At 40.2% G+C, this 20,421-nt stretch overlaps 1 protein-coding gene across 4 annotated transcripts in view; it reads right to left on the bottom strand.

Moving 5' to 3' along the window:
- Positions 1 to 20,421, bottom strand: part of exoc2 (exocyst complex component 2) — a 262,605-nt gene that overhangs the window by 161,219 nt on the left and 80,965 nt on the right. For all 4 annotated transcript variants that reach the window (XM_080202796.1, XM_080202788.1, XM_080202812.1 and 1 more), the window contains exons 5-6: positions 9,905 to 10,018; positions 2,522 to 2,646 (exon numbers count right to left, since the gene is read on the bottom strand). In XM_080202796.1, the coding sequence (XP_080058922.1) occupies positions 2,522 to 2,646; positions 9,905 to 10,018 (239 nt within the window). The remainder of the gene's footprint in view (positions 1 to 2,521; positions 2,647 to 9,904; positions 10,019 to 20,421) is intronic.

Genomic DNA, 20,421 nt, shown 5'->3' with positions numbered 1-20,421 from the left:
TCTCAAGTGTCTGCATTTCAGAGCATCTCCTGTACATCCCGTCCGTTTACTCAGCTTTACAAGCCTCAGATAGTGAAATATATAAACCAAGTTGAAATGGAGTGGTTATTGCAATCTGGAATTGTTATTTATAAAGAAAAGTATAGGCACTAGAAAATTTAAAAAGACCTTTGTGAGTCAAGGTAGTCCTTTTCAGTTACCTTTTAAAAAACAGGATTTGAATTAAATTGATGGTTGTTTCTCAAATGACAAAGTTACTGTTGCAACATTTGCTATTTCATCTGTCTTTGGAACTAGCCCTTAGCTCACGCTTATTCAAAAGGTGGACTATAGTCTACATGTGGATACAAGGATTTGCTGGCTCAGTGACAAACTGTCAATTGACTAGGCATGCACTGCCCACCCACTAACAGTAACAAGTGAAGGAGACAAGAGTGATGGATTTCTGCAGCAACGCTTTCAGTAAGAGCACTGCTGCAAACTGTCACAGTTGTCAAGGAAGAATTTGCAGCATCTGCTCTAATTTAACATCATTTTAACAACTTTTTAAGCACTGAGCAAGCATACAAGATGTCAGATCAAAAAAATTACAAAAATCACATGAACAGAACAAGTCTATTATTGTCTGCAGCATCATATTTGAAACAGAATTATGGAATGATTATAGCACTCGAGGCCACCACTGGCCCACTGTGTTTATGCCGGCTTTCTATAACAGCAACTCAGCTAGGTTCCACTCCCTGTCCTTTTCCAATAGTCCTGTAAGTCTTCTCTTTTCCAATCCCGTTCTGAAGGTTACGAGTGGACATGCCTCCGCCTCAAGCAATGTATCCCAAATTCTAGCCACTTGCTGCATAAAAAAGTGTTTCCTCAGGTTCTTCAAGACAATCAACTTAAACCGGTGCCCTCTGATGAACGACCGTACTGTCAATAAGAACAGCTTCCCTATATCTAGATCCCTCATCATTTTGAGCGCCTCTATCAAATTTTCTCTCAATCTTGTCTGCTCTTAAGGAGAACAATTACAGCTTCTCCAATCTATCCATGTACTAAACTCGCTCATCTCTGGAACTATTCCCATAAATATTTTTCTGCACTCTCTCCAAAGCCTTAACAACCTTCCTTAAGTCTATTGCCCAGAATTGGATACATCAGTTGAGAACAAACTAGTGTCTTGTAAATAGTTATGATGAACTTCTTGCTTTAATGTATATACTTCTATTAATAAAGCCCAGGATCCCATATTCCTTATTGACCACTTTCTCAAGCTGTTCTTCTGCTTTCAACAAGTTGTACACGAGGGGGCCAAAGGTTTAGGGAGGATGTGCAGAAAACTATTTTTTACCCAAAGGGCGGTGAAGGTCTGGAACACGCTGCCTGGTGGTGGAGACAAGGGTGGAGTGTGGTGGAGGCAAGTTGCCTCACAGCCTTTAAAAAGTATCTGAATGAGCACTTGGCACGTCATAACATTCAAGGCCATGGGTCAAGTGCTGATAAATGGGATTAGATGGGAGGTTAGGTGTTTCACACGTGCCGATGCAGACTCGATGGGCCAAAGGGCCTTTTCTGCACTGTACAATTCTAAGATTCTAGTTTTGTATCTTCTGCAAAGTCTGAAATTGTACACCCAACTCTAGGTCATTAATAAATCAAGAATAGCTCCCTAACAGAGATCAGGGAAACCTCAACATACATTGCCTCTACAATGAAAAACTCCAGTACTTCACCACTACTTTCTGTTCCCTGCCATTCAGTCAACTTTGTATCCAAAAGAGAAATTGCTGAAAAATCTCAGCAGGTCTGGCAGCATCTGTAAGGACAGAATAGAGCTGACTTTCGAGTCCACATGACAAAGGGTCATCTGGACTCGAAACGTCAGCTGTTTCCCCTCTTTACAGATGCTGCCAGACCTGCTGAGATTTTCCAGCAATTTCTCTTTTGGTCTCAGATTCCAGCATCCACAATAATTTGCTTTTATCCAACTTTATATCCATGCTGCCATGTCCCTTTTATCACATGGGCTTAAACTTTGCTGGCAAGACAATTACGTGGCACATCATCAAGTGTTTTTGTTAGCCCATGTACACCATGTCAATTCTCTGTTTCCTCATCAAAAACGTCAATCAAGCTCGGTATATACGATTTGCCTTTAGCAAATATGTGCTGGCTTTCCTTAATTAATTCACATATGTAAGTGACTGCTAATTTTGTCCCAGATAGTTGTTTTAAAAGCTCTCCTACCAATTTGCAATTCTCCAGTCCCAGGAGTACCAGCCCATATTTAAAGAGGATTGCATGATGAATGCAAGTACCTCTGCAATTTCCAACCCTGTTTCCCTCAGTCAACATCCTCGGATGCAACCCATCCAGTCCAGTTCATCTAAGTGAACCATCTCCAATTTTCCACTTAAACATTCTGCACATCATCTGACATCTTACCCTACATGTGAATTTTCCTCTCCCCTTCTCCTTTTTAAATGCAGCTCAACTGCAATATCTGATTAGGTTTGCAGACTTTTACCTGAGAGAGCATCCTGAGCCTCAAAGAATGTGCTGAGGCCTCCTTTCACATAGGCTAAGCTCCCCTCATTCTTCTTGTTTGCTTGCTTCCTCAAAAAATTTGCAGCAACTTTTAGTTGATCAAAGCTGTGAAGTGAAAGAGAGGAAAAAAATAGCATATTAATACAAAAGATAAACAACAGAACAAGAATGTGATAAATTGCCTCAACTCTTTGACAGTAAGAAACTGATCATTTAAAGGAAAAAGATTTGACTAAGTTTATTTCTAAGTAAACTCAGAACATGTAAATATCTTCAGTCTTCCGCTACCCAAAAAAATGATCAAAAATGGTATTTGCTCATTACTTTAAAAATCCATCCTTAGGACGTGATCATTATTGGTCATTTATTGCTAACCCCAGCTACCCTTGAAAAGGTCACCTCTTAAAACAACTGAAGTCCAAATGATGAAGGTGTTCCTATAACAATGTTAAGAAGATGAGTTCCACAATTTTGATTCGGTGGAAATGAAGGAATGGCAATGTATGTCTAAATCAAGATGATGCGTGGTGGAGAGAAACTTGGAGGTGATAATGTTCCCACATACTTGTTACTCTTGTCTTTCTAGGTGGTAGACGTCACTGGTTTGGGAGGTGTCATCTACTTAAGACCATAAAAAAAATTTTCAGGGGACCAAACACACTTTTAAGTTTCTAAACGTTAGTGGAAGAAAATATTCTACCTTTTTTTCAGCCTAACAATCAGAGTAAATTTATTACAAATACCCTCTACAATTCTGAGGATGATATTAAAATATGACAATAATCTAAATACTTTTGTTCATTTGTGGGATGTGGGTGTCACTGGGTAAGCCTGCATGTATTGCCCTTCCTTAATTCCACTTGAGGAGATGGTCGTGTGCTGCCTTCTGGAACCACTGCAGTCCATATGCCCTAGGTACACCGATATTGCTGTTCGGAAAGGAGTACCAGGAATTTGATCCAGAGACAGGGAAGGAACGGTGATATAGCTCTAAGTCAAATGGCTTGGAGAGGAGCTTGCAGATGGTGGTGCTCTCGTGCATCTGCCGTCTTTGTCCATTTACGTGGTAGAGGTCCCGGGTTTGGAAAGCACTGCTGCAGAAGCCTTGATGAGTTGCTGCAGTACATCTAGTAAATGGTATACATTCTGTGATGGAGGGAAATTTTGAGATGATGGACTGGGTGCTAATCAAGTGGGCTGCTGTTTCCTGGATGGTGTCAAACTTCCTGAATGTTGTTGGAGTTTACTCATCCAGGCAAGTGGAGAGTATTCCATCACACTCCTAACGTGTGTCTTGTAGATGGAGGACAGGCCTTGGGGAGTCAGGAGATGAGTTACTTTCTGCAGAAGGTGGGTTCCAGGAAATGATAATTGGAATATACTTCAATGGGGTACTGATGGATTTTTAGTTTTGACGCATATTCCCAAAAATGCATGAAATCTTCCTTCTCGTGCTGTTAATACAACAGATTACATTGCCCTTTCTTGATTTTTGCTTGAGCATAAAATGAAGGCAGGACAAAACAAATTAAATACAGATCAAGAATATAGTGCCACCTGAGGAATCTTGCAGTATGCATCTCTTTCTCTCTACAGCTTAAACTTGCACTTATTCAGCCAATACTATTACTATCTGAACAACCAGGCAATGAATGACAGAATGAGCTAATTGTTACACTGAAACATTTATTTATGGAGGCTCATTACAAACATATACTTCCAAACCCAGCATGGTTTCAGATTGCTGCTATACATAGGAGCACACGTGAATCTCCAGTTATTGTCCACCACTTGAATAGAACTAAACATTAAGTTAATATAGTGAGTGGGCATTTGGCAGAATGCATATCACTTCAGTGTGTGTTAATTCAATGCTGTTGGAATTACACAACTTCCCCTAAGGCTTTTCCCTCCCTGGTTGATGCTTTATAGCTACAAAGTCAAAAAAAGAAATGACTCTATTAAGAGCTTCCATCTCACTGAGAAGACTTCAGGTTAATCCACAACCAACAACCTGCTCTGAAAATTCTGCTCACGTTTTGACAGTTGTCATAAATTCCAATACAACAACTGAGACAATCCACAACATTCTAAAACAAAAAACAACATCCTAAAAACAAAAAGTTTGCCCTATCACCCGAAGTTAATACATCCTTTAAAAAATTCTAAGATCTAGATCTGGATCCATACCTTTTTAACAAATTAAATTAACAAAATTTAATTTGTTAAAAAACTAATCAGTACTTCCACTGTAGGCCATACCCTATAATGTACCATGCTTTGTTGAAATCTGGCCATTAGTAATCAAGATACATTGCTTACAATCAAACAGACTGACAAACAGGGACGAAAACATTACTCTGCCTACCTTGAGTGGTGTTAAGTACCTAGTAGTAGTAATCCTGTTTAAGAACCACCTCTTTAAGCCATTTGAAGAGTCTTAAACACACAGTAAATTTTCCCAGTCATGAAACAGTTGCAGAAATTATTTCTGCATATTTTTAGTACTCAGGATAAGGCCAATGAAACACAGCAATAAATCTATTCTTGAGTAATTTAAAAATGAACGTTGTGATATTATTCAATAAAAATATTACTAACGCGCTCTGAATTAATGGTATATAGTGGGGGGAACATTGACAGGGTGATTGGGAAACAGAAGGGAAAGGGAACTAACTGGATAACTCTTTCAAAGAGCCAGCTAAGATACGATAGCTGAATGGCCCTCTTCTCTGCTGTATTTTTTGATCATATGTGAAACCTATGGGCCATAAGGAAGACAATGTGGACAATGTTAGTTCTTGATACACACAACTACCTGAAAGCCTGTATACTTTCCAAGTTTTCACTGTACATCATGTGAAATAACAATACACAAGACTGTGGCATATTCATCCTTCCAAATAACCTTTCTCTCATACTTGCACACAAAATAAAACATGTGTAGTCTGACATTAATTACAGTTTCCTTGCAGAACACATCATATTATTTAACACAAATGCATCTGACGACGAGTTAGGAGAATCTACACCACCAATTCCCAATAGCCAAAATTTCAATCCAGCAGCTAAACCATAGAACAAGGAAAGTTATCACTGTTCCTCTGAAGTCATAAGTATGGAGCAATCCTTTAATTTAGTTGATTCTCAATCATGGATTTCAGCCAAAAATAGATTCGTACGAGAACATAAAAATATAAGAAATAGGGGCAGGAGGCAAGCATTCAGCCCCATTGAGTCTGCTCTGTCACTTAATATGGTCATGACTGATCTTGGGCTTCAATGCCACTTTCTTGCCCTCTTCCAATATCCCCCAATCCCCTAAGACACCAAAAATCGATCTATCTCATGATGTCACATCCACGACTCCCTGAGGTAGAGAATTCCAAAGCTTCATAACCTTTTGAGTGAAGAAAGTTCTCCTAATCTCAGTCCTAAATGATTGGCCCCTTATCCTGAAATGTGATCCTTGGTTCGATATTCACCTGCCAGGGGAAACACCCCACTGTCAGACCTACTCATAATGTTGAGCATTTCAGTGAGATTATTTCTGATTCATGTAAACTCCAGTGAATAAAGACCCAACTTACTCAGCCTCAACATTATAAAAGAACCCCCCCTCCTACCCAGCAACCTATCTATTGAACTCCCCACAATGCAAATATATCCTTTCATAAACATGGAGATCAAAATTGCACACAGCTTTCCAGGTGTGGTCTCTTCCTAAAGCCCATATGTTGTAACAAGACTACTTCATTCTTTGTTATTACTCAATGTGTTGAAGTTTGCTCCCTGTCCATTTTTTAAGAAAATGCATAATACTCCAGAGCTGTACAAGAACTGCAGGAGTCAGGCTCATAATTAATTCTGGTCCTAAGTTCATGTTAAACACCTGAAGTTTCTCAGCACAGAATTACCGTCTCAATTTCTTGTATGACAAACTCCAAGACAGGGTACTGTTTCAGTAAAAATCTGTTCTAGATTGTTTCTCATGCTGAAGAACCCTAACCTCAACAAGAAACAAAATAGCACACAACTGCATTACTGGTTTTCTGATTGAACAGTGCTCTGTTTATTCACTATTGTCAACTAAAGTTCTTTAGTTAAAAGTGACTTAAACGAACAGAACTGGTGCCTGCAAGCAAATTTAGAATAAAGTTATAGTGTCTGTCAGTCACTTGTCCTAAATTCTGTTGTTTTATAGGTGGTCAGAGCTAAGACTGACTTCCACTTCCTGTTACCTGTGTTTTAAATTTAGACTATGGAGTTTTTATGTTTACACTTGCAAGTTTCAGGCAGGAAAGTAATTTTAAGCACAAATCAACTTCCTTCAAAGGAGAAAACAGACAAAAGTTAACCAAAACAGCAGAACTCTCAACCCTGTACCTGGGTTAAGTAGAGTACATTTTTTTTAAAGTTGTGGTTCAAGCTACCCATTATTTTCATTTCTCCACATGCAAACTACATTCTCTATAGCACAAGCATCTTAGAAAAGAAGTCTCATAACCTACATTATTCAATGTATTTTTTTTCTGTGCAGATTCTGAATTAACAAGGACCCCTGATTCCATGAGCACAAGAACCTCTTCGGGATGGTTTGTAAAAAGGAAGTTGATATTTCAGACAATAAGCACTTCCTCTTGAGTAAGACAAAATGATACACCACCCAATCCTCTTTGCCAACTAGGCTTTAGGTTCACTTTAAAATCAACATATTGAACCATTGCTACATCTTTAAAACCATGAAAAAAAAGACAGTGGCGTAAAATCATCCACTCACAGGCAGCACAGTGGTTAGCACTGCTGCCTCACTGTGCCAGGGAGCCAGGTTCGATTCCCGGCCTTGGGTCATTGTCTACGCAGAGTTTGCACATTCTCCTCGTCTCTGCATGGATTTCCTCCGGGTACTGTGGTTTCCTCCCACAGTCAAAGATGTGCTGTGTAGGTGCATTGGCCATTCTAAATTCTCCCTCAGGCGCGGAGTGTGGTGACTAGGGGATTTTCACAGTAACTTCATTGCAGTGTTAATGTAAGCCTACTTATGACATGAATAAATAAACGTTTATAAGATAATTTGCCCATATACTATCAAGTGAAAAAAACATCATGCAGAAATTAATTTTATTCCTCAGTGAGGAAGATTTCGCTAGGAGTTTAACCCACAAATATTTTCCTCTGTAATCAATACCTGAGATCCATCCATAATTTAAGTGCAACGCAATAAGTGCAATTAGAGCTCACCTGTGGATGCAGTGTCCAGAAGGCTGCATCTAACATATAGACGTTTTTAGAGAAATGTGTATGTGGGAATGAAGAAAAATAGAAGATAAAAAGATTTGGGAGTCAGCACGTGGTCCTATCGAAGGGAGTGAAATTACACAAGCTATAAAAACTGGTTATTAATTACACATAAGCAATTACGGAACTTAAAAATATATTTTGTTTTTCAATTAGTAAGTAAGCCTCCCTTGGTACAAAAGCAATAAATTTCATATTCCGCAAACAGCTAGAATTTTCAAACCAAGTCAAAAATAGGTTAATTAATCCTTTGAGGACAGCAAAAGCAGCTTTATACCAAAAAATAATTTTTTTAAAAAAAGCGACTTGCACTCAGCTTCAGATCCAGTAATGGTGGGTGAATCATTGTGGTACTCAGAATTTAAGAAAACAAATTGTACGAACAGAAATAATTATTTTTCCAGAGCTCCATAAATATTTGAGGATAGTAGTTTAGGAGATGTAGTTTAGCGAATGCCGATAGTGGGAAAGATGTTTGGCAGTGTTAAGTAGCACAAGTGTCGAGAGTTCAGTAGAGATAATGCTTCATAAACCAAATGGCGTTCTTTGAAGGTGACAAGATGCCGGTGGACAAGATAATCCACTAAGTATAGTTTACTTAGGATTTTCAAATGGATTTGACACAATTCTTCATGTTAGGTTAGTAAGGAGACTTAGGGGATGTTGAAGAGTTGACAAGTTGCAAAGATGGACTGCCAACATAAGAGGAAGGGAATGAAGGGAAAACGCTCAGCCTCGGAAAAAGGAACCAAAGGACTGCTACAGAATTCTACTTTGGAAACCCTGTTATTTAAAAGATTAGCAAGATATGAAACAGGGTGTACATGGCGGTTTTTTAAAATTTGCTTATGGTATCAAACTCTGCAGCCAGTTATTAAATAGAAATTTTCAGAGAGACTGGGACAAATTACAAAGATTGAGATGCGGCAGATGGCAGTTCCAGCTTCCCAATTACCTGTCTGAACTTTCTGTGGGAGAAACGGACTTACTGATACATTCCTTCTAATATTTATTTATCGACTTGTACTTTGCTCTCGTTCTTTATTAAATAAAGCAGGATTATTTCCTTTTGTTCTGTTGCTTGTCTTGTATTTCTCTTGATTCAGTTACCAAGATGATGCTGAAATACGTTCATCTGATTTTTTTTCCTGATATGACAAATGACACAGGAAACAACACCACCAGTCCATCAGAGGTTTTTGTCTGTGTGATGCATGGTGCCTCAAAACCTCCACATAAGCAATATGAAAAATTAATTTTTAATGAAAAAGATTGCAGAATGCTGATTATTAACTCATTTAGTCACTACCACTCATTTGGCTCCATCTATTTCTCAGGTTTATTTTACAATTCCAGCATTAAGAGTTTCAGGAAAACTTCACAAAATTGAAAATATATGTCTGGTGCACAAAAGCGCTACCTGCCTGACACTGAGTAGCCTCTGCTTGAAAATATATTCCTCATCACTGAAAATGCATTTTTGAAATCTGCTGCCAATGACGATGTCTACAACATATTTGTGTGCAGCTTTTATGCTGCATTATCTGCTATCAAGGGCAATGCTTTCTGCCTTTGAGAGACAAAAAAACTACCGATCTTCCCAAAAGCTGGCTTTGACAAATCCATGGTGCGGCAATGCCAGAGTTGGACTGGGGTGGGCACACTAAGAAGTCTCACAACACCAGGGTAAAGTCCAAAAGGTTTATTCATCAGGTGATGAAGGAACAGCGCTCTGAAAGCTTGTGGCTTGCGCTACCAAATAAACCTGTTGGACTTTAACCTGGTGCCGTGAGACTTCTTATTTTGACAAATCCAACAGGTTTACTTCAGAGTTGCCGCAGGTGGATCCCACCAATAAACCAGGAGCAGCCACCACTGCTGCCCCTCCCACAATCCTCTCAGGACTTTTTTTACTGAAGTAATGGTGGAAGGTTCAGGAAAACAGAGTACGTTTACATGGAAGGTTTTTTTAAACTATATTTTGAACAGTGAAATTGGAGAAGTGGGGCTAATTTGACAACACCAGAGATTCAAACCAAGCATGTGGATACTTAATGTCACTAACCTTGTGGCAGAATGATTTTCTATCAGGTACCAGGTGGCGGAGAACTTTTCACTGGTGAAATCACCACTCATGCCCTGAAATAATCCTTCCAGGTCTTTCTGAGGAATCCTGCCTCTGCAAAAGGAATTGAAAAAATATTTATAGAAATTCTTAGTTGGCGTGTTAAACATACAATGGAGCAAATTCAAAGCTGCAGTATTTCTAAAACAGGCAAGTTGTTAAAGACTATATTTTATCAGTAATTTGAGTTAACAGGTAGTATTACCTCACCACCTACAAAACTTGCCTTGCAATCATAGAGAAGTGACTTCGATGAAGATTGTTATTTTTCACAGAATTCTCAACTGAAGCTGTCACAGAACTTCTGTGCAATTTTAAGGAACAGGGAATCGCTAGTGAACCATTTCACAGTAAGTTAATGCAATTTGATAATTATGAGAACTATTACTTTGCACAGTATACCTGGAATTCCGTTCAGCTTAAATTCCCTTCTGTTTAAATTGTAATAGATTCCTTCAGCAACAATTTAAATATATGGGCCTGGATTTTGCTGTTAGCAGTGTGGGCTTTTGCATGAGAGCTTTCAATAATTAGACAGCAAAAATATGGGATTTGGAATCCTACTAAACAAGACATGTCCCCTTAACCGATCAGACTGAAGCATCCTTACTGTGACATACAGAGTCTAAACAAGGAAAGTTGGAGCATTTAATTCAACATAAAATTATGTTAAGAAAGTAAAGAAAAATTCAAATTAAATCAAATCACTAAAATCTTAAGAAAACATAGCAACTGTCAGAAGGCCATTCAGCCCTTTGAGTGTGCTCCACGTTTCAGCGTGACCATGGCTGATCCTCAATCTCAATGCCTTTTTCCTCTTTTTCCCCATACCCCTTAATGCCATTAAAAAACAAAAAAATTCTCTTTCTTGAGTACATTCACTGAATTGGTCTCTACAACCTTCTGTGGTAGAGAATTCCACAGGTTCACTACCCCGAGTGAAGAACTCTTTTCTCTTCTCAGTCCTGAATGGTCTACCTCATATCCTGAGACTTTGTCCCTTGTTTCTAGATTCCCTAGCCAAGGAAAACACCCTTCCTGTATCTAATCTATTAGAACGGTATACGTTTCAATCAGGTCTCCTCTCATCCTTTTAAACGCTAGTGAATACAGGCCCAATCAAAACGATCTCTCCTCATAGGACAATCTCGCCAACCCCAGTACCAGCCTAGTGAAACTCTGCTGTACCCTCACTATGGAAAGTGTATTCTTTCTTATGGAGGGAGACTAAAACTGCATGTAATACTCCAGATGTGGACTCCCTGTGTAACTGCAGTAAGACATCTCTCTTTCCAAATCCAAATCCTCTTGCAATGAAGGCCAACATATCACTTGCCTTTCTAATTGTTTGCTGCACCTGTCTCCACTTTCATTGACTGGTGTACAAGGACACCCAGATCCCTTCATACATCCTCACTTCCTAATTTGCTGGTCTCCTGCTCTTTCCAGGATGTAGCATTCTTTGTGCTCCCACTCTCAGGATAGTGCTCTTTCCATGTTCAACCCAGGCTTCCAATCTTCCATCCTCTGGGCTCCAAGTGCTCCAGGTTTTTGATGTGTCTCCAGGCTTCTCTCCCCTCCAGGATCCTGCTCTCTGCTGGCTCCACTCTACAAATATCTTAACTAGAAACAGGAGTAGGCCACTTAGTTCCTCGAGCCTGCTCCGTCATTCAGTAAGATCGTGGTTGATCTGCTTGCAACTTCAACCCCACATTCCTGCATTATCCCGATAACCTTTCACCTCCTTGTTAATCAAAAATCTATCTAGCTCTGCCTTTAAATATTCAAAGACTGTGTTTCCGCTGCCTTTTGAGGAAGAGTTCCAGAAACTTTCAATCCTCAGAGAAAAATTCTACTCATCTATATTAGATGAATCCGTTTTTTAAAAATGGTCCCTAGTTCCTCTCCACATCTACCCTGTCAATACCCTTCAGGATCTTACAGATTTGAGACTCAATACTTGTTAAAGTAAATTTTCAATGCCAGAGAGGTTGCTTTGCAAGAATAACATCTCACCACTGTGTTAAAAACTAAGTCAGATTTAAACCAACAAGCCCTAATACGTCACAGCTTATTCACTGGGTAGCTATTGGTCGACATGCAAATTCATAACCATCTACCAATGTGAATGACAAGCCTCTTAGCGGGGTAGTGTTACTGTACAGCTTTTGGGGAAGCATGCAAACTCAGAAAAAAACCTCCTGATTTCCAAGTTTCCCTCTGCATGTGCAGGGCCAAAGTTGCTGGCTGATTTAATCCATAATCTAAGACAAAATCCATGTCAACAGCGTATATACTGATTGACTGAGGATGTGACAGAAACACACACGTGCACACACAAAAAAAGTGAAACGCAATTTGTCCCTAGCCCACCGACACTATTGATGACATCTTATAAAAAATACTGACTAATACATAAGTGAACTCAATGCATTCACATGAAGATAGAAAGAGGAAAAATGCCTGGATCATAATGCAAAGGCAATGCAGCATAGCACAGAAGGCAAGCGCACAGCTGCTCCTCAAACACTCCAGCATAACTTTTCATCATTTAAAAAGATCAGTGTTTGGCCTTTCTGTAAAATACAGATTTTTTTAAATTTTTATATTATGTACAATATACACATATGTTAACACTTTGAATTATATTCCAAAAACATTTCCAATTCAAAAGTTTGCTCAGCTTTAAGATCCAGAAGAGAGTTCTCAAGCTTTCAGAAGCCAATTTTTGCTCTGGCACAGCTGCCGGCTTTGCAATTTCACTCACAGCGTCTATTACTCTAGTTTTGGTTAAAACCGTCTCCTTGGCAACATATTAGAGCTTTTTTTGTGACCTACAACAGATTTTTTCAAAAAAACCTGGAAAAGAAAGTGGGCTATCCAAATGCAGAATTTATACAAGTGATGATAGCTAGAGTGGTATGCATTAATAACATGTTCTAGCCCACAAAGATCAACTTGACACAAGACACAAGCGCCAGGAACTTTCACAAATGTAGGTTCACTTGGAGTTCACTTTTTCCATTATATTACCCACTGTCATTTGACTCTAGAATGGACTTAAGTAGCAAGGAAATGCAATTCCTCATTTCTGACTTCATCATGTTAAACTCTCTCCAGCACTGAATTAACCACCCAAGACTTGGATCGTTTGAGTGGTCACACTGGTTTAAAGGCAGAAGAAAAATAGGTACAAGACTAATTTGCTCCCGTATTTTTTTTTGTAAACTGACCAGGTGACTCTGAATCCAATTCACAATGCTGAAAAGACAAAGGTTAAAATTGCAGGTTTCAATGGATTAAAAATGCTAACACTTCGCTCATCACTTAAGCATGCTGCAATTCAAATCGGGCCAACATTCAAGTCACACAAGCTGTAAGCTGAAATACTGTAATGCAATATCCACCACAAGGTGGCAGTGAGATATCAAATTTGTTTCGCCGATATAATGGAATAACGAATAAAAGATGATGAAATGCTGCATCAAAAATGTTGCAGAAACGGAGACCATACTTGATGGGACCTGACATATTTTATATGTCGAAATCCACTTTGGTATACAAATTTGATCTGCGCAGACCACATGCCAACATCGCAATATAAAACTCTACAAACTAGTCTGTGCAAACTGCATCTGTTTATGAAATTCTGACATGTGGATCTGCTATAATCTGAAAAAAATATCCAAACTAAAGCAGTACTTAAGTAGATAATCAGTTTAAGTGGCGGAAATTATAAAAGATATAAATGCAGATAAATAACATCTTGCTTTTCTTGGAGCAAGAACATTGTACGCGGAGACATGAAAGTGTCTTAAAATGAAAATAAAGACTGCCAATTACCTATATTTTACGTTATTATTGGGACACAAGCTGGTGGATTTTATATGAATAGCACACCAACCAATACACCCACAGCGCAAGAAAATGGCTTGCACCGTGGTGGTCAACTTTGTGTTAAGTGTCACCTAGTGTGGCTCTGGAGCCCCACTCTGGCATTGCAACTTCTGTCATGTTTATTGCAGAGGAGGACAGTAGGCTGAGAAGGGACACAATCTGCTGACCTCTATTTTCTCTGTGCCCCTTCTCAGCCAGTTCAGCTTGTCGAACTTACTCGCCCTTCCAAATAGTCAGCCTCCAGAAATCAAGGCAGTCAGTGACTGTCTTGCAGCTATCCATGTTGATATCCATCATCTTTGTTTTTCACTTGGAGGTGTCTTTGTAAGGGAGGTAAGGATGCCCAGGAGGTGACAACTCAGTGTCCAGTTCACCATACATAACAATTTTGGGTGTATGGCCATCATCAACTTGATGAATGTGGCTCAGCCAATGCTGACGTCGCTGGTTTAGAAACGAGTGCATTCTGATGGAATTGGCACATTCCAAGACCTTTGAGCTGGTGACCTCGTCCTGCCAAAGAATGCTGAGGACGCACCTGAGCGAGTGTAGATGAAAACTGTTGAGCCCTTTCTTCTGCCTACCATAGATTGCCCAGGTCTCACCATGGGAGAAGAGCCCTGAGGATGCAAACTGGGCAGACTCTCAGCTGAGCATTCTCAGTCAGACTGCTGTTGTTCTGCACTCTATTATCCAGCTTGGATGTAATAGCTGCAGCTTTTGTGATCTCTGTGTTGATTTCAGCATAAGTGACAGATTGCTGGTGATTGCGGAGCCTAGATATGTGAAACTATCAATGACCTCTAATGTCACATTATCAATGCCGATTGATGAAGGTACAGCAACATCCTGGAACATGGCATTTGATGATAATTGTCAAAAAAAAAACTGTTTACAGATGGAAGTCTGTCCATTTTTCCCTTGGTATGGAATGTTAGTACAACATTGTCAACATAGACTGACTCTCTGACTTTGCGCAACTTTGTCTTGGATCTCAGGCAAGCAAGTCCTGAGCTTTCTATCAATCTGTTACATAAGTAGACACCCTGAATGTATGATAATGAAGGCGTATGACAGCAACAAAGAAAAAGGGAGACCAATACACTACAATCTACAATATACCTTTAACCGCAAAAGGAAGGTACACTGTATATTTACTGCTAACACAGCCTCCTTAGGAAAAGCAACGGCAAAGCCCACTTTCACTGATGCAACTCTTGAAAATAACACGATTATACTTTCACAAGGTCATTGACAAATAGAGTGCAATCTTAACGCCCACTCAGTCTACGCTCCTGCTGCATCGAAGACGGAGATTTTCCCATCCTGCTGGCACCAACGTTGGAAAATTACAACCCCAACTGGATTCTACAACTGAGAACCTTACAATAAATATTACTATATAAAATTCCATACAATATAAAACATAGGTAATTTACATGATTTTTCATTGAAAAAGAGATTGCCAGGGATAACTCAGCATTGTAATTTTAGCAAGGTGGTATTTAAACAAAAGGAAAAAAAAATCAATGCAATTGTTACATAATACAACCAATGGCAAAGCTAAAGCGAAATATGTTATGGATGAAAACATACAATATCTTGAAAGTGAAGGAGAAAATTGGTTTAGCAGTAGCCTGAGATTACATTTCAGATAACCATCAACCAGAACAAGGTTCACAAAACGTGAAGGTGAATGTAAGCTTGGAATAACACATGAAATGTAAGTCTCCCTTTTATTTTTTTAAATTGAAAAAACCACTTCACTAATGAAGTGCCAGAAATACTTGCAAAAAAAAATTAACCTTCAAGCTACTTTCTTCAGTCCATGTTTTACGTAGCAGTGTAAAGCAAATTTGAGAGTCACTAACTTTTAAACGCATTAACTGCAATCAATGTTATGCCGTGATCTTTGAAGTTCATGAACTACAGTTTCCAGTGAAACTGACAACATCATCGTGAGAGAATATGATTGCTTTTGATTGGAAAGAGGCTTTGTGTGACCACCAGCACAATAAACAATCATCATCTGTTTTACTTTACAAAGTGTGTTCAATGACATGCAACTTTTAGCGAATTTAGTCAGAAAAACGGCAAAATACTAACAAGCAGAGGGGAAAGCAGCATTCTAAGTACATGGGGAAAACACCAATGACAGGGGAATTTGTGTTGAAAGAAAAGATCTGATAAAGTTCTTTTGTAAGTTGCCAAGTCACCTTCCAACACAAGTAATTTTAATATTTGATTGGTGCTCATAATAAGTACTCTTCCTAAGTTTCCACATCAGAACTACTTTATGACATTGTAGCCCAACAACAACAACTTGCATTTACATAGCACCTTTAGCAGGATAAACGATCTCAAGGTGCTTCATAGGATAAAACAAAATATGATGCCAAGCCAGACAAGGAAACATAGAGCAAATCTTGGTCAGAGAGGCAGTTTTAAAGGTATGTTTAATGTGTTTAGGGCTCCAGACACTGAAGCTGCAACCATCACTGGTGGAGCAATTACTATTGCAGAAGATTGAGGGAATGAAAAAAATAGACACATATGGCTTGGGGGACAAGGGGGTTGGATTTGAAAACAAGGGTGAAAAATTTCTCACTGCGACACTGCTTAACTAGGAGCCAACGTAGGTCAATGTTTATTTATTAGTGTCATAAGTAGGCTTACATGAAGTTACTGTGAAAATCCCCTAGTCGCCACGCTCGGGCATCCAGCACAGGGAAGAAATGTGAACAGGATTTAGTGAAAGTTAGGCACAAGCAGCACAGTTTCGAATGACCTCAAAGGGGGATAGAATGTAGCAGGCCGGCCAGGAGTGCATTAGGTAACAAAAAAAAAGGGTGCCATTCACTAGGCAGCAGACTTTGGCCTGGATTTTCACAGAATCTGAAGGACTCCTGAACCATTTAACTTGGCGGCAGAACTTGATATCAGAATTCCGGGCCCAATTTCCCAGTATCAGCTATTTTCACTGGCATAGGATAAAGATGCAAGCCCATACCCTGCACTCCAGACTTCATTAACTTCATGGTGGGTTAGCATCTACACCGCACTCCCCTCCCTCCTGCAATTCTCATGGAGTTGGGCCTGCTTCTCCCTGACTCATGGTTAATGGATCTGAGAGTCTGGACTTGAAACACTTTTAAAGGTAACTTTGAAACGTTTTCCCCATGTCCCCCAATCCTCCCACAAGGCCCTCTATGGGTCCCATGCCAAGTTATGCTCTCCACTGACTCATCAGACCCTCCATTCCAACTCTTGGCCCTTCCAAGTATAAACGACATATAGAAACAATATCTTATAGTAACAGCAACATGTGTGGAAATGCTGAGAAATAATCACCCACTCATAATTTTCTGAAAGAAAACTGGTGTTCCCACACCCTAGTGTAGTGTTAAACAGGCCATTAAAATATCAGTGAAAAGCTAGCAGCACTTAACACCAACTTTGTGCAAATAAAAATTCAGACATTGACAAAAGAAGTAGAAAGCAATACATTATAACCTCAGATGTCAAATCAAGCAATACTTCTCTGCATGTGTGTAAACAAGCTCACTCACATAATCCTTTGATAAGAGTTTTCTGCTTTTGGGCATGAAAACGTCATGCTGGGAATGGGAAGTGAGGAATACGAGTTGGCATGGGACATGGAGATGGTATGAAGAGTGAGTGGTGAAGGATTGAGGGCCCAAAATGTTCCAAAGGCCTGCGACAAAGTTTATTTTTATTCTTTCACGGGATGTCATTAGCTAGGCCGCCATTTATTGCCTATCCCTAATCACCCATGAGAAAGTGATGTTGAGTCCTCTTCTTGGGCCGCTGCAGTCCATGTAATGTCGGTGCATCCACAGTATTAGTAAGAAGGGTTCCAGAATTTTGACCCTGTGACAGTGAAAGAATAATGATACAGTTCCAAATCAGAGTGGCATGTGGTTTGGAATGGAATCCCTCCAGAATGAGGCCATTCAGTCCATTCAGCCTGCACCAGCAACCATCCCACCCAGGCTCTATCGCCACAACCCCACATTTTTACCCTACCAATCCCCTGACACGAAGGGGCAATTTAGTGTGGCCAATCAACCTAACCTGCACATCTTTGGGCGATGGGAGGAAACCGGACCACCCGGAGGAAAGCCATGCAGATACGAGGAGACCATGCGAAATCCACACAGATAGTCACAAGGTCGGAATTGAACCCGGGTCCCTGCTGCTGTGAGGCAGCAGTGCAAACGGTGGTGGTGGTGGTGGTGGTGGGTGATGTTGCTGTGTAGGTTGTAGTGTTCCTATGCATCGTCTTTCCACATGATAGAGGTCAAGGGTTTGGATAGCGCCATTGATGAAGTCATAATAAAGTGTTGCAGTGCATCTTGTAGATGATATACACCATGCATTGTTGTGCAGGGAATGAACATTCAAGGTGATGGATGTAGTGGTGCCTGTCAAGCTGGCTAATTTGTCCCGGATGGTGTTGAGCTTCTTGAGCATTGTCGGAGCTGCACTCATCCAGGCAAGTGGAAAATTTTCCACTTCAACCCTGACTCGTGCCTTGTGGAAGGTGGATAGGTTTTGGGGAGTCAGGTGGTGAGTTACCACAGTATTCATAAGGCTAGTAGACTTCGTTGAGCTCTGACGAAGAATCTCCTGACTCAAAACATTGGCTCTATTCTCTCTCCACAGATGCCATCAGACCTACTAAGATTTTCCAGCATTTTCTGTTTTCATTTCAGATTTTTCAGCTTCCGCAGTACTTTGCTTTCATCTTATGTGCAAATAAAGTTCAGTTGATCTTACAATCTACCCATCTCAACACTCAGACACCCCAGTTTCTGGGATGGTAGGTCCAACTCCATCCCATAGTTGATCATACTCATTCTTCCTGAAGATCTCTCCATCATTGCCCTACTGGGTGGCACTACACTCGCTGGGCTACATTCTTGTCTACCTGTTTGGATCCAGAGAATCACCAGAAATGGATTCCTACACAATTACATCTGGTGTCCCCACAGATGTCTTCTTGAGTCCTTCCTGTTACTCATCATATGCTCCTCCTCACCATCATTTACAAACATCAGCTTCTATATGTACCTAACAGCATCAGCTCTATCTTGACCATCTTTGCTGTCTCTGCTGGTATAACATTCAGTCTTCGACAAACAGAAATTTCCTGCAATTAGTTATTAAGAAGATCAAAGCCATTGGGCCAGATTTGCGCTACCAAGGTGGGTAGCTCGAGTTGGACCTGCTTCAGTATAAAGTTCCCCACTATTCTCATTCCGAAGAGGCACAGGCAGGATAGTGTTGAGCCCATTGCCCCAGGAGCATCTGGAGGCAGCCACAAGGACAGTTATGTGCTGAAGCAGTCTGGTTAAAAGGTCCACCTCGGTTCTCTGAAATTTTATCTCAGTTGTTTGGTTACACTTCACTTCCATACGATCTCCTAACCATGTTGCTTTATTTATCCTCATTCACTGCTCTAATCTTGCCGTGCACCTCCGCCCAATATACATGCAACATTTCCAAGGATCATGTTTGGTAGTGTTAGTTTTATCACAGCAAAGTCCCACAAATAGAATCATAGAACCCCTCCAGTGCAGAAGGAGGCCGTTCAGCCTATTAAGACTGCACTGACCACAATCCCACCCATGCCCTATCCCCATAACTTCATGCATTTACCCTAACTAATTCCCCTGACACTAAGGGGCAATTTAATATGGCCAACCCGCCTCACCCACACATCTTTGGGCTGTGTGACTGCAATACTGCAATTACTTAGCAACAATGAAAAAAATGATCTGGAAGGACAATGAATAGATATTGTGATACATATTTTCAAAACTGCTGGCTGAGGAATAACTATCACACATGACAACAGAAAATAGACCATTAATCTTTGAATAGTGACATGATGCAAATGATCACCTGAAGGAACAAATAGAGTTGAAGTTTAAAGTCTCCTCTAAAAGTTGGAACCTCTGTACTTTGCTGATGGATTGGCTGATATTTTATAATGTGGAGATGCCGGTGTTGGACTGGGGTAAACACAGTAAGAAGTCTCACAACACCAAGTTAAAGTCCAACAGGTTTATTTGATAGCACAAGTCACAAGCTTTCGGAGCGCTGCCCCTTCATCAGATGAGTGGGAGTTCTATTCACAAACAGGGCATATAAAGGCACAAACCCAATTTACAAAATAATTAGAATGTGAGTCTTTACAGGTAATGTCTTAAAGGTACAGACAATAACAATGTACCCAAGACAAGGTACACTAGGGAGACCATGCAGACACTAGGACAACGGATGAATGAACACTGTCTGACCAGCACCAGGCAAGAGTGTTCTCTTCCTGTTGGGGAACACTTCAGCGGTCACGGGCATTTGGCGTCTGATCTTCGGATAAGCGTTCTCCAAGGCAGCCTTCACGACACATGACAACGCAGAGTTGCTGAGCAGGGACTGATAGCCAAGTTCCGCACAAGGACAGGTCTCAACCAGGATCTTGGGGTCACGGCATACAATCTGTAACCCCCACAAATTGCCTAGGCTCGCAAAAT

The sequence above is a fragment of the Carcharhinus amblyrhynchos genome, chromosome 2 (genome assembly GCF_965287045.1).
Source record: "Carcharhinus amblyrhynchos chromosome 2, sCarAmb.v2.hapA, whole genome shotgun sequence".
NCBI classification, from domain to species: Eukaryota; Metazoa; Chordata; class Chondrichthyes; order Carcharhiniformes; family Carcharhinidae; genus Carcharhinus; species Carcharhinus amblyrhynchos.
The sequence above is the reverse complement of the archived record's forward strand: the minus strand, read 5'-3'. Positions and strand labels throughout refer to the sequence as shown.